At 42.9% G+C, this 21387-nt stretch overlaps 3 protein-coding genes across 4 annotated transcripts; 2 read left to right on the top strand and 1 right to left on the bottom strand.

Moving 5' to 3' along the window:
- Window positions 1-1525: 1525 nt before the first annotated feature.
- Window positions 1526-4099, top strand: LOC129816296 (tripartite motif-containing protein 16-like). 2 transcript variants are annotated; one of them, XM_055870601.1, is made up of 7 exons: window positions 1526-2175; window positions 2335-2430; window positions 2654-2887; window positions 3015-3171; window positions 3261-3317; window positions 3422-3475; window positions 3558-4099. In XM_055870601.1, exons 1-7 carry the CDS (start codon window positions 1603-1605, stop codon window positions 4097-4099), a joined length of 1713 nt encoding a protein of 570 aa, XP_055726576.1. In that variant the 5' UTR covers window positions 1526-1602. The 2 variants fall into 2 exon arrangements, with proteins under 2 accessions (XP_055726576.1, XP_055726586.1); XM_055870611.1 differs by having other exon boundaries at window positions 3398-3475.
- A 254-nt stretch (window positions 4100-4353) lies between these two features.
- Window positions 4354-9898, bottom strand: LOC129816202 (zinc finger and SCAN domain-containing protein 21-like). The gene is made up of 3 exons (XM_055870439.1): window positions 9796-9898; window positions 8804-9489; window positions 4354-8662 (listed from the first exon to the last, which is right to left on the bottom strand). Exons 2-3 carry the CDS (start codon window positions 9472-9474, stop codon window positions 7777-7779), a joined length of 1557 nt encoding a protein of 518 aa, XP_055726414.1. The 5' UTR covers window positions 9475-9489; window positions 9796-9898; the 3' UTR covers window positions 4354-7776.
- A 15-nt stretch (window positions 9899-9913) lies between these two features.
- LOC129816192 (zinc finger and SCAN domain-containing protein 21-like) lies at window positions 9914-19419 on the top strand. The gene is made up of 3 exons (XM_055870434.1): window positions 9914-10030; window positions 10424-11115; window positions 11256-19419. The coding sequence occupies exons 2-3, from the start codon at window positions 10454-10456 to the stop codon at window positions 12298-12300; spliced, it is 1707 nt and encodes a 568-aa protein (XP_055726409.1). The 5' UTR covers window positions 9914-10030; window positions 10424-10453; the 3' UTR covers window positions 12301-19419.
- Window positions 19420-21387: the final 1968 nt, after the last annotated feature.

The following is a 21387-nucleotide window of genomic DNA, read 5'->3' as shown; positions in this document are numbered from 1 at the left end:
ATGCGTTCTTGTTTACTCCCCCCTTTCTCTCAACCCTACCCCCTCCCTTTCTCCTCCTTCTTGGCTCCTTCCCCCTCCATCCTCTATGATTGGCTCACAGCTGGTGCTGCAACGCCCTATCCTCTGTCTGTCCAGAGACTAAAGGCTTTTTGTATTAACGAACACGAAGAAAAGCCTATAAATGAGGACAGCATTATACAAAAACAGTTAACATCTGAAAGACTTCCATGATATGGATTTCATGTTTATATCTATTTGCGACCACAGTATTTTTTGTCTGATATTCTGTGCATGTCTTTGATATGAAGCATATTACCTTTTTTTTTTACTCACTCATTCATAACCCTTCCCTCATGTTTGACACATCTTAGAAACAAATTGACATTATCATTGAAGAAATGAAACCCATCAGTTCTATAAGAAAGGATGTTGATGGAAACACAGTAGTGGCTAATCTGGTACTAGCACCACTAATATTGTGTCAATAATGTTCTATTCTAGAGAATTTACAGCATAACCACACACGGAGTGTTTAACTAATATTGTGACAGTGAGGGCATGTTTTCCCACCAGATGAACTTGCAGGGATTTGACTTTGTCCTTTAGGATATGTTTACTGTAAGGCCCTGTCCCCATGTTGTGTGGGTATACACCAATGACTGTATATGGTGTACACATGGTGGTCTAGTGTCCTATCTCTTATACGGAAAAGAAGCAGGGCAGGCTGTTTCGACATCATCAGACATCATGAGACCTACTACTGCTGTGTCAACAAAAATGCTGTTCCAACTTGCCTTTTGAATATACTGCAATATTAAGTTGTATCCCTGTTTACAATCACTGTTCCATTACATGCTTTCAATGAATGGCAAGTTCATCATGATGATCAACTCAAAATTAAATCATATTTGTCACATGCGCCGAATACAACTGGTGTAGACCTTACAGTGAAATGCTTACTTACAAGCCCCTAACCAACAATGCAGTTAAGAAAATTCCTAAAAAAGTAAAAATTGAAAAGTAAAAAATAATTAGAGAACAGCAGTAAAATAACAATAGCAAAGCTGTATACAGGGGGCACTGGTTAGTCAAGATAACTGAGGTAACATGTACATGTAGGTAGTCTTATTAAAGTGACTATGCATAGATAATAACAGAGAGTAGCAGCAGCGTGGGGGGGGGGGGGGGGCAATGCAAACAGTCCAGGTAGGCATTTGTTCAGGAGTCTTATGGCTTGAGGTTAGAAGCTGTTAAGAAGCCTCTTGGACCTAGACTTGGAGCTCCGGTACCGCTTGCCGTGCGGTAGCAGAGAGAACAGTCTAGGACTATGATGATCACACATTTCGCCAAAAGAACCAACCAAGAGTGTCTGTTGCTGGGTGGTATGTGGGTTCATTCCTCTATGGTCACATTCACTTCCCAGTTTCATGCAGGTTGTTTTTTCTGTTTACACTAAAACACAGCCTCACCTTGAAATAGCAGTGGAAGGGGACTGAACTCTTGCTTTAGTCTCACTCCCGTTTAATACAGGTCAGTGGAGTGTCATTCTATACTTCTACTGACTGGTTATCTCCTTGTGTCTCAGTCTGACCCAGCAGGACCATGGCTGAGCCGAACTTTCCCCTGCCTCCAGATGGCTACACCTGTCTTCTGTGTGCCGATGTGCTGCGAGACCCTGTTACCATCTCCTGTGGAGACACCTACTGCCTGGAGTGCATCAAGGTCTACTGGGACCAGTATGACCACCTGGGGGTGTACAACTGCCCCCAATGCAGGGCCACCTTCACCCCTCGCCCCGTCCTTAGGCGCAACTTGCCCAACGTGACCCAGGTGCGCCGGCAGCTGCCCGAGCTACAGCCCTTCCCCTACCTCCAGAGGGATTCGCTGTGTGACTTCTGTGTGGGCCGCCGCAGTAAGGCTGTCAAGTCCTGCCTGATGTGCCTGGCCTACTACTGCGAGACACACATCAAGCCCCACTACGAGTCTGCCACCTTCAAGAGGCACAAGCTGGTGGATGAGACGGGTCACCTGGACAGGAAGATCTGTCCGCAGCACGAGAAGGGCCTGGAGCTGTTCTGTCGCTCTGACCAGATGTGTATCTGTGTGCTGTGTACCGTCAGGGAACACCGCAGCCACAACATCATCTCTGCTGAGGAGGAGCGCGCTGAGAAACAGGCAAGACTGCTTTACACACTGGAACAACCTACCCTCACTAATCGCTCTAAAAGTACATGACAACTGCAATGATACAGCTTAACTCATTTGAAACTTCTAAAGACAATGGGGTATTATGGCCCCTCAGTTTACTAACCATCTCTTCCTCTCCTTTAACAGAAAAACCTGTTGGTGACCCAGTCTGAGGTCCAGCACATCATTCAGGAGCGGATGAAGGAACTGCAGGAGTTGAGACACAATGTTGACGTTCTCAAGGTTGGTCCATTTCCATTTCCTAGGTCAATTTTTGGTACTTTTTATGAGACTACATCCCTTTAATTTAGCACCATAGTATCATTCATTATACATGTTGGACCATATATTGCCATAGAGACACTAAATCAATCATTACAATTGTGTTTGCAATGTTTTGTTTTTAATTTTATAATAACACAATAATAATTGTGTAATTTGCAGTATCTCCCTCCCCTAACCTCAGAGCAATGCCCAGCGGGCGATGTCAGACAGTGATAAGATCTTCAGTGAGATGCTACAGGCGGTGGAGCGCTGGCATGTTGAGGTGAGCCAGCTGATAAAGGCCAACATGCAGGCAGCCATGTCACAGGCCGAGGGATACGTGGAGCGGCTGGAGCAGGAGATTCTGGAGCTGCAGCGCAGAGACGTCGAGCTGCGCCAGATCCTCGACACAGAGGACAACATCCACTTCCTACAGGTACTGGACTGGAGGGAGGAGAGACATTGAGCTGTAGGAACCAGGATCAGTACTGATAATAGACTGGTAGAAATATGAATCTAGCATTGGCATTACGATACTGATACATTTATTTTGTGCTGTGTAGAACTTCCCCACACTGTGTGTTCCTCCTGAGCCCATGGTGCCCAAAGTCCTAATCAACCCTCAGTTCTCCTTCGGAGAGGTCACCAAGACTGTCACCGGCATGAAGGAGCATCTAGATGACATCTGTAAGAAGGAGCTGGGCAAAATCTCCAAGTTAGGTTAGTCTATTAATGTGACTAAAATGCCTACAACATAGCTTGTGTACAGCAAGAGTTTGCGATAACCAACTGTAATTTTACATTTACAGTAAGTGATATCCCTGTATACATACTTTCACCAAGAGGTGGCGACAAACGATTCAAAGGTACATATTTATGAAGTTTACATTGGTTTATTATCTGTGAAAAAAATATCAGTTTTTAATCTGAATATCTCTGGTGATAGAATCCATATTTTGTTCTAATACAGCTCCCACCAGGGAAGATTTTCAGGAACCCAAAACTAGAGCAGACTTCTTGAGATGTGAGTGCTCTATTCTTGTCTGTTATACCAACTCAAATCATATAATTTTCTGATAATGCCAATAAATATGTATTTTTTTCAGATTCTTGTCCGCTCACCTTTGACCCCAACACAGCCTACAAAGAGCTGGTTCTGTCTGAGGGGAACCACAAAGTGATGCGGAAGAAGACAGTCAAGTTTTACCCGGATCACCCCGAACGCTTCGATGGCTTCTCCCAGATTCTATGCAAGGAGTGCCTGGGTGGGTTCAGGTACTACTGGGAAGCAGAGTGGAGCGGGGAGTTCTCCATCGGAGTGGCCTACAAGAGCATCAGCCGCAAGGGTAAGAACTCTTACAGTCTGCTGGGCTACAACGACAAGTCCTGGAGCCTGCTCTGCTCTGACTCGGGCTACTCCGCATGGCACAACAAGATGGACAAAGACCTGCCAGAGGCCCCACGGGCCACACGGATTGGAGTGTACCTGGACTACGCTGCCAACACGGTTGCCTTCTACTCTGTGTCAGAGGCCATGGAGCTGATCCACAAATTCAAGGCCCAGTTCTCTGAGCCTCTGTATGCAGGCTTTGGAGTGGGTTCTTCCGTGTCCCTCTGCCAACTAAAGGAGAACCTCCAACCTTACTGAGCACAGTGATAACAGACTGAGGGGAATCTACTCAATGTAAATAGGACTCTGTAAACTACACAATGCTAATGTTGCACATAATCATTATGAATCATTTAAATTCAATAGATTTCAATAAAAATATAAAACTGCATGAGTGAAATTAGTAATGATTCATAATAAGAATATGCCTATGACTTCAATACTGTGACGTGATTTTTGTATTTTTTTTTACCTATGTTGGAAATGTGTCAAAGATATGATCTTGACCAATCTGAGAAAAAATAAGTATTTATTAAGTATTATGGACAGACGAATCCAAGTTTGAGGTGTTCGGATCACAAAGAAGAACATACGTGAGAGACCGAAAAAATGAAAAGATGCTGGAGGAGTGCTTGACGCCATCTGCCAAGCATGGTGGAGGCATTGTGATGGTCTGTGGGTGCTTTGGTGGCGGTAAAGTGGGAGTTTTGTACAGGGTAAAAGGGATCTTGAAGAAGGAAAGCTATCACTCCATTTTGCAACGCCATACCCAGTGGATGGAGCTTAATTGGAGCCAATTTCCTCCTACAACAGGACAATGACCTAAAGCACAGAGCCAAATTAAAGCACAGCGCAATAACTATTTAGGGAAGAAACAGTCAGCTGGCATTCTGTCTATAATTCAGTAGCCAGCACAGTCACCGGATCTCAACACTATTGAGCTGTTGTGGGAGCAGCTTGACCGTATGGTACGTAAGAAGTGACCATCAAGCCAATCCAACTTGAGGGAGGTGCTTCAGGAAGCATGGGGTGAAATCTCTTTAGATTACCTCAACAAATTGACAACTAGAATGCCAAAGGTCTGCAAGGCTGTAATTGCTGCAAATGGAGGATTCTTTGACGAAGGCAAAGTTTGAAGGACACAATTATTATTTCAATTAAAAATCATTATTTATAATATTGTCAACGTCTTAACTATATTTCCTCTTCATTTTGCACCTCATTTCAGGTATGTTTTCATGGAAAACAAGGAAATGTCTAAGTGACCCCAAACTATTGAACGGTAGTATATATATATATACACACACACAGTTGAAGTCGTAGGTTTACATACACCTTAGCCAAATACATTTAAACTCAGTTTTTCACAATTGCTGACATTTAATCCTCGTAAAAATTCAATTTTTAGGTCAGTTTGTCATGTTTTTGATCATCATGTCTTGTCCCTGTGCTTCCCTCTGCTGGTCTTATTAGGTTCTTTCCCTCTTTTCTATCCTTCTCTCTCCTCCTCCCTTTCTCCCTCTCCCGCTCTCTCTCTATCGTTCCGTTCCTGCTCCCAGCTGTTTCTCATTCTCCTAACGACCTCATTTACTCTTTCACACCTGTCCCCTATTTTTGCCCTCATTAGAGTTCCTATTTCTTGCTCTGTTTTCCGCTTCAGTCCTTGTCGGATTCTTGTTTGATGTTTGCTGTTCAGTGTCCTTGTTCCGCCCTGTCGTGTTTTTGCCTTCATCAGATGCTGCATGTGAGCAGGTGTCTAGTGGTCGCGTCTCCAGTCGTTCATCTCTACTGACGAGAGGATTTCAGTTTTCCTGTTTTGTTTTTACCTTAGATATATCAGGAGTATCGTTTTTGTCTAAGACTGGAATAAAGACTCTGTTTCTATTACGTCGCTTTTGGGTCCTCCTTCATCAGCATAACACAGTTAGGATCACCACCTTATTTTAAGAATGTGAAATGTCAGAATAATAGTAGAGAGAATGATTTATTTCAGCTTGTATTTCTTTCATCACATTCCCAGTGGGTCAGAAGTTTACATACACTCAATTAGTATTTGGTAGCATTGCCTTTAAAATGTTCAACTTGGCTCAAACGTTTCAGGTAGCCATCCACAAGCTTCCCACAATGAGTTGGGTGAATTTTGGCCCATTCCTCCTGACAGAGCTGGTGTAACTGAGTCAGGTTTGTAGGCCTCCTTGCTCACATACGCTTTTTCAGTTCTGCCCACATATTTTCTATGGGATTGAGGTCAGGGCATTGTGATGGCCACTCCAATACCTTGACTTTGTTGTTCTTAAGCCATTTTGCCACAACTTTGGAAGTATGCTTGGGGTCATTGTCCATTTGGAAGACCCATTTGCGACCAAGCTTTAACTTCCTGACTGATGTCTTGAGATGTTGCTTCAATATATCCACAATTTTCTTTCCTCGTGATGCCATTTATTTTGTGAAATGCACCAGTCCCTTCTGCAGCAAAGCACCCCCACAACATGACACTGCCACCCCCGTGCTTCACGGTTGGGATGGTGCTCTTCGGCTTGCAAGCCTCCCCCTTTTTCCTCCAAACATAACGATGGTCATTATGGCCAAACAGTTCTATTTTTGTTTCATCAGACCAGAGGACATGTCTCTAAAAAGTACGATATTTGTCCCCATGTGCAGTTGCAAACCGTAGTCTGGCTTTTTTATGGCAGTTTTAGAGCAGTGGCTTCTTCCTTGCCGAGCGGACTTTCAGGTTATGTCGATATAGGACTCGTTATACTGTGGATATAGATACTTTTGTACCCGATTCCTCCAACATCTTCACAAGGTCCTTTGCTGTTGTTCTGGGATTGATTTGCACTTTTCGCACCGAAGTACGTTCATCTCTAGGAGACAGAACTCATCTCCTTCCTGAGCGGTATGACGGCTGCGTGGTCCCATGGTGTTCATACCTGCGTAATATTGTTTGTACAGATGAACGTGGTACCTTCAGGTGTTTGGAAATTGCTCCGAAGGATGAACCAGACGTGTGGATTTCTTTTTTTTTTCTGAGGTCTTGGCTGATTTCTTTTGATTTTCCCATGATGTCAAGCAAAGATACACTGAGTTTGAAAGTATGCCTTGAAATACATCCACAGGTACACCTCCAATTGACTCAAATTATGTCAATTAGCCTATCAGAAGCTTATAAAGACATTTTCCAAGCTGTTTAAAGGCACAGTCAACTTAGTGCATGTAAACTTCTGACCCACTGGAATTGTGATACAGTGAATTATAAGTGAAATAATCTGTCTGTAAACAATTGTTGGAAAAATGACTTGTGTCATGCACAAAGTAGATGTCCTAACCAACTTTCCACAAATTTCTTGTGAACAAACTATAGTTTTGGCGTGGTTGAAAAACGAGTTTTAACGACTCCAACCTAAGTGTATGTAAACTTCCGACTTCAACTGTGTATATATATATATATATATATCCTACGCATAAAACAACAAATACATAAAGCAGTACAGTACATTGTTACACGATGTTCTGATCTCTGCTCTTCTGAAGAATTAAATTAAATACAAAAAACGATTCTGCATTACAAAGAATTATTCAAGAGTAACTATCACAATATCCAAATGCATGAAACACCTCTAACTTGGACCATGGCAGGGCATTCTACAAAAAAAAGGGAACAATGAAGCACAAGTAATTTGAGCTTGTTTACATGGAAACATGGGAGAGATGTTCCACCAACCAGTTCACCTGTGAAATCTAAAGCAGTGTCCTCTGTTTATGGAACACACCAACAGAAAACACTGGTAGCTTTCTCACACAAATCTGCCTATTTAGGACATTTACAGAGAAAGCCATCTGACCAGTCCTACTTCTAGTCCTTGTTGTGTGCTGATTACTACGAGGCCTCCTCTCAGCGAGGTGAAGTGCTGAGTGAGCAGCTAGATAGAGTATCAGGGTGAGTGAGAGAGCTGACGTGCCCCTGGCCCTGTCCCTGGCCTGCTGTGGGACACCTGGTGCCTCTTCATGGTGTCTTTGAGTTTGAAGGTCTGTCCACAGTCAGTACATTGAAAGGGTCTCTCCCAGGAGTGGATACGTGTGTGTTTGTTCAGAGTGCGGCGGTGGCAGAAGGCCTTGCCACACACCCCACAGACGAAGGGCCTCGCCCCCGTGTGAATGTTCCTGTGCTCCTCCAGGCTCCTTTGCTGGGTGAAGCAGCAGCCACAGTCTGGGCACTGGTGGGAGGGCGAGGGGGAGGGTGGGCGAGTGTGGAAGGATGGTGAGGGAACCCTCGGGAGGGTCCCCCAGGTCAGCTGTCCATCTTCAGAGATAAGCCCTGTGTACCTGGCAGTAAGCTCCGTCTCGTCACTAGAATGATTGTTACTCTGCAGTCTGTCTGTCACTGGGCTGTCCTGAACATGTGGATGATAGACATCAGGAGCAAGGGATGGAGGCGACTGTGGGGAGGGGATCTGACTGGACACTCTGGGTGTTGGATGAGTGTACATGGTGGAGGAGAGAGAGTTGTGTCTGGGAGGGGAGATGTAAGGTGTGTCCACCGACATGCTCTCATGTCCTGTTGTGCTCCCATAAATTTGGATAGGCTCTGGAGGAGCACTCTCCTGATGCCAGTCAGGGTCCTCCACTTCCTGCTTACACACAAAGATGGACTCTTCCTCTGGGACCACCTTATGCTCATCCTTTTCCTCCTGGTAGCTGGCTACTCCCATGTCTGGAATCTCTAGACTGAAATGGGCAGACTTTTGAGTCTCCAGCTGGTTGAGAAATGACTTGGTCAAAGCATCTGGGTGATCACTGGTGCTCTGCATCTTGACACTCCTGTAAATTCAAAAAATGAGATTAATCATAGTGAATCGTTCTTAGGATCTGCATGTGACTGAACAATTAAACTAAAGACACTGAGGATGATAGAATAACTGCAGATATGATTAGTTCAATAGCTGCCACACATTTACCTACCCTTGTTCTTGTGTCTCTGTTGAGCCCTGTGCTGTGTTTGTCTGTGTATGGTCAGGGGAAGGTGAGGAGACGGTGAAGACACCAGACCCAAGCCGCTGCTCAGCCATGCTGATCGCTTCCTCCATATCCCTGGGCTGCTGCTTCTGCACCCAGGCTCCAGCCTCCTTTGGCAAGAGGGACAGAAACTGCTCCATGGCAACACACTGCTCTACCTGTGCAGCAGTCCTTAGGTCAGGCCTAAGCCAGTGCTTAGCAGCTGAGTCAAGCTTCTGCCCCAGCTCTCTGGCTCCTTTCTGGGGTTCGTACCGCAGAGACAAGAAGTCCTGCCTGCTCTGGTCCTCCACAGTCCACATCTGTCCCAGTACCCTGGTCTGGAATGAATTAGACAACCCCTGGGGTCTGATCAGTTGATTCTTCTTCTGTGTCTCCTCTTGCAGCAGCCCATCAAGCCTAGCACCCCAGTCCTCTGGGTCTTTATCTCTCCCTGGTGTCATCCTATGCCTTCTCTGTTCCTCTACATCCTGGGGTGAAGGCCGGTCAAGGGTTCTGGTCAAACCATCCTTGACAAGCTGGCTGAGGACCTTGGCCTGGATCTCCCCCTGTCTGGTCAGCGCTTTCAGCTGTTGTTTATGCACATCCAGCAGGGACACTAGGAACTCAACCACATCCATATTGATTGCAGGTGCCTATGGTGAGGGCAGTAAAAAATACTTTTCACTAGCTGGAAGGGTCGGAATTGCCAGCTCGATCACAAAGGCATCTAATATCACCGAAAAGTAATTGTTAGCTAATTATTTGAGACTAGTCAAATTTCCAGTACCATCACTGAAACTTAGCTAGTAGCTAGCTAACGTTAGCAAGGTGGACAAACGTTCCAGGACTTGGTTGTTAGCTGGGTGGATGATTTAAATTAAAAAACGCTATCAAAATGAACATATTATCTCAAAATTGATTATAAAAGAATGGAAAATAACTAATAAATTACTAGTTACCTGTGATGGTTAATTACTTGACGTGGACGTTTCAATAGCTAACGTTAGCTAGCTACATATAATGTTTGGACAATAGACGACGGGAATGCTTATCATGTTACACACAGCAGACGCAGACGTTGTCACGATCAAATGGTACCCCTGGAAACAACAATAAAAACGGCGTACGTAGCTAGCTAGCTAACTTGCAAGAAATACAATACGAGTAAAAGACAAAAAGACGCCCAGTCTCTCGGTAAGTAACGTTATTTTTCTACCTGTGGTTTTGGTCAGCTTGATAATCACATTTTATGGTAGAATTTGTCTATTTTGCATGGATTGTCAGCTAACATGGCTAGCTAGCCCACCTAACTGACCTAACGTTAGCTAGCCAGCTAGCCCTCATCCAGAGAGAAAATGAGGCAGATTAACAAGCTAGCTAGACGCTATAACTTAGATCATAACTACATGTACAGCCGTATAAACACATTGAACACAACCTCGTGGATCACGTGTTTGAAACTCTCATTGAGAGTTGGCTATCAACATATTTTATTTTCACAGGATTTATTATACACCCAAATAGCCATCTTCATTGCACAGTGGTACTGTCATTACCATACTTTTATAATCATTTTATATTTCACAGACTGTTGCTAGAGACTCCAAGAGTGGAACCATGGATGTGGTGCGGTTATTTACAAACCTACTAGCAGTGCACAGACAGCAGCTACAGGCCCTGGCTGTACAGGGGGAGATACAGACTGAGGCTCTGGCACAGTTACTGGAGAAGGAGGAGCTCAGGAGAATGGAGCCAGATGTGAAGCTGGAGGAGGTGAAGGATCCTGAGGCCTACCTGCTGCTTTTGGAGGAGGCAGACTCCAACTCCAGGCTTTCTAATGTGAAGTGGGGGTTCCTTGGCGGGGAGTGCCTCAGGTCAGGCGAGCCAAACTACGAGACACTGAGGGCCAGCCTGCAGAGCCAAGTCAGGGCAGAAGAGAGCCGACGGCAGGAGGACTTCAGCTATCTGAGGTACGACCCTGAGAGAGGGCCCAGGGAGTTGGGGCAGGGACTGGAAAGTGCTGCCCAGCACTGGCTTCGGCCTGAGAGGAGAACGGCTGCGGAGGTGGTGAGGTGTGTGGCCCTGCAGAGGTTTGTGTCACTCCTGCCCACACATCTTGGAGACTGTGTGCTGAAACAGTGCCCCCAGGACATGGAGGAGGCTATCTACATGGCTGAGGAGTACCTGAACAACACACCTGGGGATAAGTGCAGTGAGATGGACAACCACACTGATGGAGAGGGATACCCTGCAGAACAACTGAGAGAGGAAGAAGCAGGGTAGGGCCAGATCATGTTTTGAGTGTTTCTTTCTTGCACATCCAAAGAGATTAAGGAAGTGTTAAATATTTTGACTACAAATAGTGTGTGTCTATTGGAATGCATTTGTTGATATGCTGTCTATTTCCATTTATTTTCAGACCTACAGAACATCAAGTTAACAGTGAGAAGATGAAAGTCACAGGACCAGGGTTATTTCTGAAGAGGATAGAATTTTCTAAAGTCTGTCAGTCCAGTACTTTCAATATAGATGCCAGACATCTGGAGGACATTTATAGTGAGGAGAGGAGACTTGATGGGGAAGATGATTTGGTTGAGGAAGACAATTTTTCTGAACATGAGGACTGGATTAAGGAGGAGATAAAATACAATAACCAGGCTGAGGTAGAGGATGAGATCAGGTCAGCCTCTGAGATGGGACAGTCTGCTGATGTGGCTAGAAATACTGAGAATGTTGAGAGAAGTCAGCTTAGAAACATAGCAAATCAGATGCCTGTCTTTGGAAGGGCCAAGAGAGGTGTATCTGCCCCTGTCATCTCCTCGTCCAGCCCTAACACCGCCGAGACAGAGGGAGAAACACCCTGCTGCCTGAAGCGGAAAAACAAAGAAGATCCCTTCCATAGACCAAGCCACTGCTGTCATGACTGTGGTAAGAGCTACAAACGGGCTGCTTTTCTCAGCAAACACAGTTGCAGTGCCTTCCCTAAGTTCATCTGTCCTGATTGTGCCCAAGTCTTTGCCTCTCAGAAATGCCTGACCCACCACCGCAGGAGCCATAATAAGGCTCTAGGCTGCTCTGAGTGTGGAAAGCAGTTTAGGGACAAGTATAATCTGAAATGTCACATGAGGACCCACACAGGTGAGTCCCCTTATACCTGTACAGACTGCGGGGATGTCTTTGCTCAGCTGAAAGGGCTGCAGGAGCACAGGAACATCCACACAGAAGAAAGGCCATTCCGCTGCAGTGTGTGTGGGGAGGGCTTCCACCAGAGCCACACCCTAACAAAACATAAGCTTCTTCACTCCCAGGAGTCTTTCCTCTGTACTCGCTGTGGAAAGAGTTTTAAACTAAATGACGACTTGCTAAGGCATCTGAGGACGGTACATGATGAAAGCATGTACCTCAATGGAGATCAGAGTTTTCATAAGAATGGAGACATTTCACCAAGGCCCTATTGGAATTGACTCTATTTAAAAGAGTCCCCACTTAAAATTTTCAACATACTTCTTATTATTGGTGAGACTTGCGACGCAAACGTCACAGTTTAAATCTTCGTCATAATAAGTCTTATTAGTGGGGCTTGCGAAGCATTCTCTTACATTGTTTAAGCTAGAAACATCATTCAAACTTTAAAACGTGCAGAACAGTCAGGACCAGTGTGCTTGCATTCAACTTTTTGATATATTATATTGTTTTTAAACTATTAAGCTTTTTGTCCTTTTTCACTTTCATGGGATTTCTTCAACATTCTATATGTCCAATTGTGACATCAACTCCCAGATTTCTAGCATTCCATTTACTTTGAACAATGAAACTTTTGACAAAAACCTGATACCACTTTCCCAACCATTTTGACAAAAAGTTAGAGCATATGAACTCTTCCTCTACTTCTTTGCTATTCAAATCTGAAATTGGAACAAAAATCTCATACCGATCAAACAATACAGCTGTTTTACTAACTGCATCAATAACATTTCTATGAACTTTTTATAAACAACTTAAATTTGGACCACTTTCCCAATCAGTTAGACAAAAAGTTAGAGCGTATTAGATCTTTGTCTACTTTGGTATTCAAATCTGGAATCAGAACAAAATTATTTACTACTAATCAAAAGTTACAGCTGTCTTGAGTTTAGAGTGATGAAAAGCAGCAAGCTAATTACATGGGTTTTAATGAGAACCATAGGAATACAGAGGTAGATATTCAAAATGGTTTCGCTTTTGGCCAATTAAGCTACAAGACCAACTTTAAAACAGTCAGGCTATCCTAACTTCAAATTCTTTGAAATGTCTAACTACATACATTTTTATTCATTTGCATAAAATAACTATTGAGCCATTCAAGCTAGAGAGAACAAACCAACTTTCGCATGTTCAGGCTATCCTAAATTTAACATTTTTGTAACTATATACATTTCCATAAAATAACCCACCAACAGTAATTCTTGAACCGTTCAAGCTAGAGACATCTGTTGCTAAGGATACTCACACACACAGAGGAACACATGGGGCAGCGCAGGGAGCAAAGGACAGACAGAGACAATTCTGCTATGGATACTAGCGGTGAAAGTTATTGTATTTCTAATTTCGGGTTGAGCAATCGGGGTAGGTTAGGGCCTGAACGTCGATGCCATGGGTAGGTTTCTGCTTTTTTTTCTTTCAAACTTCTAACCACTTTCCCATCAGGGCTAGACAGAAACTTAGTGTATGACATCTTCCTCTACTTCACTGCTATTCTAATATGTTCCCAGACTCCGCCAATAACATCGAGCTAAGCACCGCCGTCACTAGCTTCATAAGGAAATGCATCGGTGACGTTGTCCCCACGGTGAATATTCTTCCCCAATCAAAAGCCCTGGATTAACACTGAGGTTGGTGCTAAACTTAAGGACAGGGCTACCACACACAGGGCTATCACAGACAACCCTGAGGCTACGGCTAAGGACAGGAACAAGTTCAAGTCCCGCAATGATATAGTAATAAGGTGGAATCATACTACACAGGCTCCGACGCCCACCGCAGGTGGCAGGGGCTACAGTCCATTACGGATTACAAAGGAAAACCCAGCCATGATCTGCCCAACGATGCCTCTCTTGCAGACAAACTCCATGGATTTTATGCATGCTTTGACAATAACAACACTGTGCCTGAGGGCCCCCACCAACCCAGAGGACTGGGTGATCTCGCTCTCCGAGGCTTACGTGAGGAAGGTCTTTATTCAGGTCAACACTCGCAGGGCTACGGGCCTGTTCTCAGAGCATGCACAGATCAGCTTGCAAGCATATTCACTGTAATTTTCAACCTCTCCTTGTCCCAGTCTGTAATCCCCACATGTCTTAAGATAACTACCATTATTCCTGTTTCCAAGAACTCTAAAGCTTTATGCCACAATGACTACCGCCCTGTAGCACTCACATCTGTAATCATGTGCTTTGAAAGGTTATTCATCCCAGACACCAGACATACTGCCCCAACAGATCCATAGGCGATGCAATCTCAATTGTGCTCCACACTACCCTTACCCACCTAGATAAGAGGAATGCCTATGTGAGAATACTGATCATTGACTACGTCTCAGCGTTCAACACTATTGTTCCCTCCAAGCTCATCACCAAGCTTAGGACCCTGGGACTGAACACCTCCCTCTGCAACTGGAGCCTGGACTTCCTGATCGGCCAGCCCCAGGTGGTGAGGGTAGTCAACATCGGGGGTCTTCTGACAACACGACGGCGGTAGGCCTGATCACCACAGACCTACACACAGCCTACAGGGTGGAGGTCTGTGACCTGGCAGTGTGGTGCCGGGACAACAACCTCTCCCTCAACGTCAGTAAGACGAATGAGCTGATCGTGGACAACAGGAAACGGGGCTGCAGTGGAGCTGGTCAAGAGCTTCAAGTTCTTCTGTGTCCAAATCACTAAAGACTTAAAATGGTCCACTCACACGCACAGTCGTGACGGAAGCACGACAGCGCCTCTTCCCCCTCAGGAAGTTGAAAAGGTTTGGCATCAAATCATCAAAAAGTTCTACAGCTGCACCATTGAGAGCATCTTGACAGGCTGTATCACTGCTTGTTATTTTACTGTAAACTTTTATTTAATCAGTGGAGCCCAATTGAGACCAGGGTTTCATTTTCAATGGTGCCCTGAGACCACAAAGCAAAAGAGTATTGCAAATTACAAGTACACTACACCAGAACATCACTAACATCACAGCCATCATAAGCAGGTTACTAAATCAATCAATCAAAACAATTGCACACCTCGAACCCATTTATCATCCGGTTTTTAAAATGCCCTAGTGCACCAGGGAATCCAAATGTAATGAATTTTGTAAATGATTCCAAAAATGTGGAGCGTGAAAACTTAAAGCAGATTCACCTAATTCCGTGAAGATCTGAGGATTCTGAAGAGTTAGCAAACCCGTTTACAGGGTTGGTTATCTCATTCTTTTATACGTTAGCAACGAAGTTGGGTAAATTGGAAGCTTGTGTAGTAGGGCTTTGTGAACAAAAAGGGAGTAATACATTGATCTACGTGACCAGCCAATCTATTTATAAAAAAGTAGCCCACATTAAATCTTAGCTTTTTAACTAGGTCATCCGTATGTTTTTTAAACATTAAGTCTTTGTCAATCCAGATGTCCAGATATTTGTAGGCGGGAACCCGATCAATGGGAGAAACATCCAATTAATAAATATGTAGTCCATCTGAAACATTCTTGCGAGAACTAGAGAACAACATGTATTTCGTCTTGATCGCATTAAGTACAAGTTTTAAACCAACCAGGGCTTTCTGAATGGTAACAAGGTCAGATTGCAGATTCTAATATAGCCTGTTCAACAGTTGGGGCAATGGCATACATTACAGTGTCATCTGCGTACAGATGAATATCACAAGTTTTAACAGATAGACTATTATTTAAATAAATAGTAAAGAGAACAGGTCTTAATACCGACCCCTGCGGTACACCTTATGTGATATCCAGAAAACTAGACTTAACACCACCAGAGATCACACATTGAGTCCTGTCTGACAGATAGTTTTCAAACCACTTGCAAGAAGCTTGATCCAGGCTTATTTCAGTCAACCTTTGAATAACAATGTGATGGTCAACAGTATTGAAGGACTTGGAAAGGTCTATAAATAAGGCAGCACAATGATTTAACAATTTAACACATCATCATAGCACAGTTTCAGCTGCTACACTTGTTAATGTCCAGATCTAAAACAGGATTGGTGCACATTAAAAATAGAGGGAGAAGTTAAAGTTTTTGCTGAAAGTTAGTATATGAGATTCTAAAACTTTGGAAAGGCAACATAATTTGGAAATTGGACGGGAGTTAACTAAGTCAGAAGGATCTCCTCCTTTATGTAGTGGGAGGACATTTACCGCTTGCCATATCTTCGAGATAACACCAGAAACAATTTTCAAGTAAAACATATAGGTCAGTGGTTCTGCAATAAGTGGGGCAGAGAGCTGCAATAAGAAGGAATCAAGTGAATCAGCCCCTATGTTTTTTAGCAAAGTACATCAGACCAGAGGCTGTCAACCTGCTGGGGCAACGAGGGGGTGGAGTTTTGTTTAAAGGATTTGACCACTTTCCAAAAGTTGGCTGGATTACCACCACTCTGAAAAACAATTCAAGAAATATAATGATTTTGCTTTTGAAACCAGGGATAGACATCTGTTTCTCAAATCTCTGAAGGACTGCCAATCAGATGTAGAATCAGTCCGTCTAACCTTAGCCCAAGCTACATTTCTTTCCTGTAATTTCTCCGACAATTCATGCGTAAACCAAGGATTACATCAGTCTTTTACCCTTAAACAGGGAAATAAAAAAATAAGGGTTAAGGGCCTGATCCACATCAGTGATATTTGACACAATCCCCAAGTCACTCAACCCCAGCTCAGAAAAAATGTGCTCATTCAAATTCCTAAAATGTATCTTTATAATAATGTGTGAGCAATATTTAGGTAGTTTACATATTATTATAAAAAGACATTCTAGGAATTTTAATGAGCAAAATGTTTTGTCTGAGATGGCAATGGCAACAACACCACCCTCGATCAAATGGTGCTGCAGAGAGTGGTGTGGACAGCCCAGTACTTCACTGGAGCCGAGCCCCCTGCCATCCAGGACCTGTATATCAGGCGGTGTGAAAGGAAGGCCCGGAAAATCGTCAAAGACTCCAGCCACCCAAGCCATAGACTGTGCTCTGCTTCTGCACGGCAAGTGGTACCGGTTAATTAAGTCCAACACCAACAGGCTCCTGAACAGCTTCTATCCCGAAACCATAAGACTGCTAAATACCTTTCAGAATTGTTACACGGACTATCTGAGTTGACCCTTGTATTTTATTTTTGTAATCTTTACACACTCACAGGATTCTACACAGTTATGCACACTGACAGTCCAATACAAAACATAACATGCACACACATGTATACTGATGCTACACACACACGCACTCCCATACAATCATAATTTATGCTGATACTACTCTGTCTATCATATATCCTGATGCCTAGTCACCTTACCCGTTACATACTCTATATAGGACCAAAAGTACACTTTTGTGGTGGAAAAAGTACCCATTTGTCATACTTGAGTAAAAGTAAAGATACCTTAATAGAAAATGACTCAAGTGAAAATCACCCAGTAAAGTACTACTTGAGTTAAAGTCTAAAAGTATTTGGTTTTAAATATTCTTAAGTATCAAAAGTAAATGTAATTGCTAAAATATGCTTAAGTTTCAAACGTACAAGTATAAATCATTTCATATTCCTTATATTAAGCAAACCAGATGGAACATTTTTCTTGTTTTTTTATTTACGGATAGCCAAGGGCACACTCCAACACTCAGACATAATTTACAAACGAAGCATGTGTGTTTAGTGAGTCGGCCAGATCAGAGGCAGTAGGGATGACCAGGTTTGTTCTCTTGATAAATGTGTGAATTGGACCATTTTTCTTTCCTGCCAAGCATTCGAAATGTAACAAATACTTTTGGGTGTCAGGGAAAATGTATGGAGTAAAAAGTACATTGTTTTCTTTAGTAATGTAGTAAAGTAAAAGTTGTAAAAAAAAAAGTAAAGTACAGATACCCCAAAAAACTACTTAAGTAGTACTCAACAGTATTTTTACTTAAGTACTTTACACCACTGGTGGACACCTGCTCAGCGAACATCTCATTCTAAAATCATAGGCATTAATATGGAGTTGGTCCCCCTTTCCTTCTATAACAGTCTCCACTCTTCTGGAAAGGCTTTCCACTAGATGCTGGAACATTGCTGCGGGGACTTGCTTCCATTCAGCCACGAGCATTAGTGAGGTCGGGCACTGATGTTGGGCGATTAGGCCTGGCTCGCAGTCAGCGTTCCAATTCATCCCAAAGGTGTTCAATGGAGTTCAGGTTAGGGCTCTGTGCAGGCTAGTCAAGTTCTTCCACACCAATCTCAACAAACCATTTCTGTAAGGATTTCGCTTTGTGCAGCATTGTCATGCTGAAACAGGAAAGGGCCTTCCCCAAGTTGGAAGCACACAATCGTCTAGAATGTTATTGTATGCTGTAGCGTTAAGATTTCCCTTCGCTGGAACTAAGTGGCCATGAAAAACAGCCCGAGACCATTATTCCTCCATCAAACTTTACAGTTGGTACTAGGCATTCAGGCAGGTAGCGTTCTCCTGGCATCCGCCAAACCCAGATTTGTTCGGTGGAGTGGCAGATGGTGAATCGTGATTCATCACTCCACAGAACGCGTTTCCACTGCTCCATAGTCCAATGGCGGTGAGCTTTACACCACTCCAGCCAACGCTTGGCATTGCGCATGGTGAACTTAGGCTTGTGTGCGGCTGCTCGGCCATGGACACCCATTTCATGAAGCTCCAGACGAACAGTTCTTGTGCTGATGTTGCTTCTAGAGGCAGTTTGTAACACGGTTGTGAGTGTTGCAACCGAGGACAGACATTTTTTACGCACTTCAGCACTCGGCGATCCCGTTCTGTAAGCTTGTGTGGCCTACCACTTCGCGGCTGAGCTGTTGTTGCTCCTAGACTTTTCCACTTCATAATTACAGCACTTACAGTTGACTGGGGCAGCTCTAGAAGGGTAGAAATTTGACAAACTGACCTGTTGGAAAGGTGGCATCCTATGACGGTGCCACGTTGAATGTCACTGAGCTCTTCAGTAGGCCATTCTACTGCCAATGTTTGACTATGGAGATTACATGGCATGTGCTCGATTTTATACACCTGTCAGCAACAGGTGTGGCTGAAATAGCCGAATCCACTAATTTGAAGGGGTGTCCACAAACTTTTGTATATATAGTGTATCTACCTCTATCACTCCAGTATTCCTGCACATTGTAAATATGGTATTGGAACTAACCCTGTATCTAGCTTCTTACTTTCTCATGTTCTGATTTTTATTTGTGTCTTTCTGTTCTACCTTATGTTATTTTTAGTGCTACATTGATATTGATTACTGCATTGTTGGGTTTAGAGCTTGCAATAAATGCATTTCACTGTACTTGTGCATGTTACATTGAAAAACTATAATAAAATGTTAGTTTCTATCTGACCTTGAGCAGCAGACCTATGAATTTCCAACAAAACTGTTTGATCATTACATCATCATTCAACTAAAATCAAACTTCATTTACCTAGAACATTTTAAAAAAAAGTGAAGCATGCATATATTTAGATGAGACCCACAGCATGAATGATTCAGAGTTGCTTTGCTTTCCTAAGTGTTATAGAAATTGAATTAATTCTATTTCTGTGGTCCACATGATCCTGCCTTTTATTGCTGCCCATCTTCTGACAGAAGCTTGCTTTGTCCAACTGTATGTCTTTCTTCTTTCCATTTTCACACGCAATAACTGTAGAAGACATTTTGGTGATTTAACTGTCCCACAACCCCAAGTTATAAGGTTGATATACTGTAGTAGTCTATCGAAGTATTCTGACCAATTATTTTACTCAATTTAACTTTGACTATATGTAACTGCTTTGCTTTAAATAGTAAAGTAAACGTTTTTAAAAAACTTCTTCCAATTCCACAAAAATACTTTTAAAGAGCTAAAACAAGTCCCACAACTTTACTTCATCTAAAGTTACCATCTAGTTAAAATAATTGGTTGCAAAGAAAGTCAGTACCCTCAGAGTAGGAAAGTCGAATGAATGGGCAGATGCACAGTCACTATGGGAGCTCTTTGTAGAGCGCCCTGTTAGATTGTGCAAAAGATCATTTTTTAAATCTCAAAAATGGTTAAACTAAGAAATATGTGATTATTGAAAACACAGACGTGTTTGCTCCATTTACTATCATCCGTTAATTAAAGGGACACTACAGGATTTTGTCAATGAAGCACTTTACCTACTTTTCCAGAGTCAGATGAACTCATGGATACCATTTTGTATGTATCCATGAGTTAGAGGTAGTTTCGCGAGCCAATGCTAACCAAAGTTAGCGCAATGACTGGAAGTCTATGGTATCTACTAGCATGAAAAAATGCATGAAAACTAGTTGTCTCTCGTTGAATGACAACAAACACTTCATTATGTTTCCACTCCTGTTATGAGTAGTACTGTTGACCAATAACGACGAAGGGACGTAGACTTCGGCTACCGAACTTCGACTTGCCTCAAAAATAATTCATACTGTTTTGTTGAAAAGAAAACGCGTCATACAATATTTCACATTTTCATCATTATGGTACTGTGTACTTGAGCTTGTGTCCTCAAAAGTCACTGCACGTCAGCAATTTATAACTATTTTTACCAGAAAGGTGAGATTTTAACCTCTCTTGGAGTATGCAGCATTACTAGTTATTGTTCATAGTCCTCTCATTATAAGTAATTAATTTCGGGGGTAACGTAGATTACATTTTAAATTACATGTAGTTACAATTAAACGGGTTTAACGTGTCCAAATCAATAACAAATAAGCAGAAATGGTTTGTGAAATATTCAAAACCTAAACTGTACTATCTACACATACTGTACATGTGCGAAAGTAGTACTGTTGATCAATCACCGATGAAGGGGCATAGACTTTGGCTACCGAACTTCGACTTGCCTCAAGAAAAACGGTTGTGTGCTCAAACAGCCAGAAAAAAAACCTGCCGAAGACCAAAACGAAACTAAAATAAATACATGCTCAAACTGTTTAGAGTAGGATGCACACGGTAAAGTTTACTGTATGTCTACCATGCTCAAACTGTTTTAACTGGGAAGCATACGGTATGCTTCCCAGTCAAAATAGTTTGCGCAGATATTATGACAACATTTTGTGATGTTTTTGTTTGTTTTGGTCTTCAGCAGTTTTTACAACTGTTCGTGAATAAGGCTTAAAATGACATATTCTTTCTAAATATAGTATAATACAATTATAAAACTCCAAACTATAAGATTTCACCATCCTTATAACTGTAAAATACATATATGTTTAGTGTTTGAGAAAATGTACATATTTTCTAAAGGTCTCTCTTGATCAAAACATCTGCCCCCACCACTGTGAATGTCACACAGAGCTCTAGCTTGGCTT

The sequence above is a fragment of the Salvelinus fontinalis genome, chromosome 2 (genome assembly GCF_029448725.1).
Source record: "Salvelinus fontinalis isolate EN_2023a chromosome 2, ASM2944872v1, whole genome shotgun sequence".
NCBI lineage: Eukaryota > Metazoa > Chordata > Actinopteri > Salmoniformes > Salmonidae > Salvelinus > Salvelinus fontinalis.
Note: the sequence above shows the minus strand (reverse complement) of the source record. Positions and strands in the feature narration are given on the sequence as shown.